General features: G+C 41.9%; 1 protein-coding gene across 1 annotated transcript; it reads left to right on the forward strand.

Annotated features, from left to right (window-relative positions):
* The first annotated feature begins 1198 nt into the window (after positions 1-1198).
* Positions 1199-2143, forward strand: LOC133240630 (olfactory receptor 6C2-like). Its single transcript, XM_061405782.1, has one exon. The coding sequence runs from the start codon at positions 1199-1201 to the stop codon at positions 2141-2143; it is 945 nt and encodes a 314-aa protein (XP_061261766.1).
* Positions 2144-3298: the final 1155 nt, after the last annotated feature.

A 3298-nucleotide genomic window follows, 5' to 3' on the forward strand; every position in this document is an offset into this window, starting at 1 on the left:
TTTTTGTCCTCACCCTGAGTGAAAGTGTTAGTCACTCAGTCATGTTTGACTCTTTGTGACCCCCACGGACTGTAGCCTGCTAGACTCCTCTATCCATGGAATTCTTCAGGCAAGAAACTGCAGTGGGTTGCCATGTCCTTCCCCAGAGATCTTCCCAAACCAGGGATCAAATCTGGGTCCCCTGCATTGCAGGCAGGTTTATTTATTTATTTTTTTTACCACATGAGCCACCAGGGAAGCCCCAGTTTCCCCAAATATATAAACTGAAAGGGTCAAGAAATATTGAATCTCCCCTAGACTGACCACTGTGTGCATGTTAGGTCGCTTCAGTTGTGTCTGACTCTTTGCCACCCTATGGACTGTAGCCTGCAGGGTTTCACTGTCCGTGGGATTCTCTAGGGTTGCCATGCCCTCCTCCAGAGGGTCCTCCTGATTTCGGGATTCAGGGATTCAGGAAACCTGCGTCTCTTACACCCCCTGCATTGGCAGGTGAGTTCTTTACCATTAGCGTCCCCTGGGAAGCCTGCAGAGGGCAAAGGAAAAATTCTCCTCTTTACCAGCTAGTCTTGGGCTTCGTAGAAAATCGGCCTTGGTTGGGTCTCCAACAATCTGATCAGAGTCTGTCTGTTAACTCTTAATCTGACTCACTTTAGAAAGCTGCAACTCGGACCACCAGAACTTTTCCTGCAAGTGATGCTGTAAATAAAGATGTCAAATCCTAAGTATATCAAGGGGGAATTTTTTGTGTGCAGTGACAGACTCCATGACCATAAGTTTTTTTAAGGCTATAATTTTCCTTTTGCCATATTCACCTTGTAAATGCATGAAATGAGAGATATCTTACCAGGAATATGTTGCATAAGTAGATACACAACTAAAAAGACTTTTTTCTTCTTAGCAATAGACTATTTAGGAATATGGCTAGCACTGTTAAAATGATTTTATGAAAACTTGTAGCTACATGCAGTTCTTGTTTATCCAAGATTTTAGGCTGTGTCTCTGTAAACATAATCAAAGATAGAAATCACTTATATTTACTTATTAATGGACAAAACTATACATAAAATATAATGTTTAAAACAATAAACACATCTAGTCACCATGCCTACATTATTTTACATATGTAATAAAACAAAGTTCCCCATTCCTTAGTCTTGACACTGCATAGCACAAAGTTTATCGAAGAAATGGAAAAGTCATGAATGGGGATGCAAGAAACAGGACAGCAGCTCCGGAATTCACGCTCGAGGGGTTTCCTGCCGTCCAGCACCTGGGGAAGGTCCTCTTCTCGGTGCACCTGCTGATGTATCTGGCCTCCGTCGCAGGAAACACACTCATCATCACCATCACCTGGGCTGACCATCACCTCCAGACCCCCATGTACTTCTTCCTCAGCAGTTTTTCCTTTTTAGAATGCTGTTTTACAACCACCGTTATTCCTAAATTGCTGGCCATCTTTCTGTTGGGGAGGCAAAAAATTTCCTTTGCTGCCTGCATCACACAAGCCTTTGTCTGTCTTTTCCTGGGAGCAACTGTTTTCTTCCTAATGGCTGTATTATCCTTGGATCGGTACATGGCCATTTGCAAGCCTCTTTATTATCCAACCATCATGAACCCAAGGATGCGTTCCCTTCTGGTCTCTGCCTGCCTAGTTTTGGGGTTCTCCCTCATGGTGGTTCCAGTTACAAAGCTTTCTCAGTTATCCTTCTGTGGCTCCCGTGTCATTCCTCACTTCTTCTGTGATTTGGGGCCCTTGATTAATCTCTCTTGTTCTGATATCAGGTCTATTGAAATGTTGGCCTTTGGCCTTGCTTTGTTTATCCTTTCGACATCCTTCATTATAACCATCATTTCATACAGCAACATAGTCTTCACAATCCTGCATCTCCCATCAGCCAAGGAGCGACAGAAAGCTTTCTCCACCTGCTCCTCTCACTTCATTGTCCTCTCTCTGATGTATGGCAGCTGTGTCTTTATATACATGAAACCAAAGGGAACAAATCAACTCGACTCCAACAAGGAGGCTGCCCTTGTGAACACAGTGGTGACCCCACTGCTGAACCCTGTCATCTACACCCTGAGGAACAAGCAGGTCCATCAGGCTCTGAGGAATGCCCTGACCAGGGTGCGATTACAGAAATAGAACCACAGCCTCTTGGAAGGCAAATCCACCTTTTCCACCTAATGCAATCTCCCTCCTATTTCTGGAATCTCATATAGACTTGCAAATATGTTTTTTAAGGTTCTGCTTATTTCTTCTTATAATAGGGACTAGTTTGTCTTATGAATGTCCACTATTTGAAATTACTAATATTCTTCTTTATATTGGGATGAAAAATCTTTCTGGACCTTCTTCTATTCATTAGTTTTGAAATGAATTAACTTTAATTTTGGCTCTGCTGAGTCTTCATTGCTTCATGCAGACCTTCTCCAGTTATGGCGAGTGGGGGCTGCTCTCTGGTTGTGGTGTGGGCCTCTCCTTGTGGCTGTTGCAGAACACGAACTCTAGAGTGTGCAGGCGTCAGCAGCCGGGGCATGTGAGCTCAGAACTTGCAGCTCGCACGTCCTAGAGTGCAGCCTCACTGGCTGTGGCACATGAGCTTAGATGCCCTGCAGCATGTGGAATTTTCCTGGGTCAGATATCAGATCTGTGTCCCCTGCATTGGCAGGGGGATTCTGAACAACTGGACCACCAGGGAAGTCCTATTCATTTGTTTTAGATCACTAGCATTCAATAAATTCTAATGAAGAATCCAACATACATAAATCCATTTGATGCATGTGGAATCTCAATGTTGGGAAAATGTGGCTTTAAGTATCTACTTGTGATGAGTGTAGGGGGATGGAGAGCAAAATTCGCAAATATTAAGAATATCAAATTGGTTCAGGGATAGATGTGACATAGTCACTATATTGAGTTTTGAAGTACACATATGTACATAACTGTAATAATGGCAATAAAATTACTTAAAATGACTCAGTAAAATTATTTCAATGTTGAATATGTTGTATATAAGTAGAATATAAATCTTTACAACTCTAGTTCCCACTATGATGAAAATGTATATGTCTGTAGTTGAAATTGAAAGTTCCCATTGGTTTACTGTTTTGCTAGGTTGATTTCATTACAGAAGACCTGAAGAAGAAGGAACACAGGAAGGGAAGCTACAGAACATTTAAAGAAGTTTAATCATAGATGGAAATAAGTCTAACTGTAATTGAAAGTCTCATCAAATAAATCTATAACAAGGATCTATATTTATGAATGAGAGATTTGATACAATAACCTCTGGGTGTC

The sequence above is a fragment of the Bos javanicus genome, chromosome 28 (assembly GCF_032452875.1).
Source record: "Bos javanicus breed banteng chromosome 28, ARS-OSU_banteng_1.0, whole genome shotgun sequence".
Taxonomy (NCBI): Eukaryota; Metazoa; Chordata; class Mammalia; order Artiodactyla; family Bovidae; genus Bos; species Bos javanicus.

Coding starts and splice junctions, on each gene's coding strand:
- LOC133240630 (XM_061405782.1), top strand. CDS start 1,199: ATGAATGGGGATGCAAGAAACAGGACAGCAGCTCCGGAATTCACGCTC.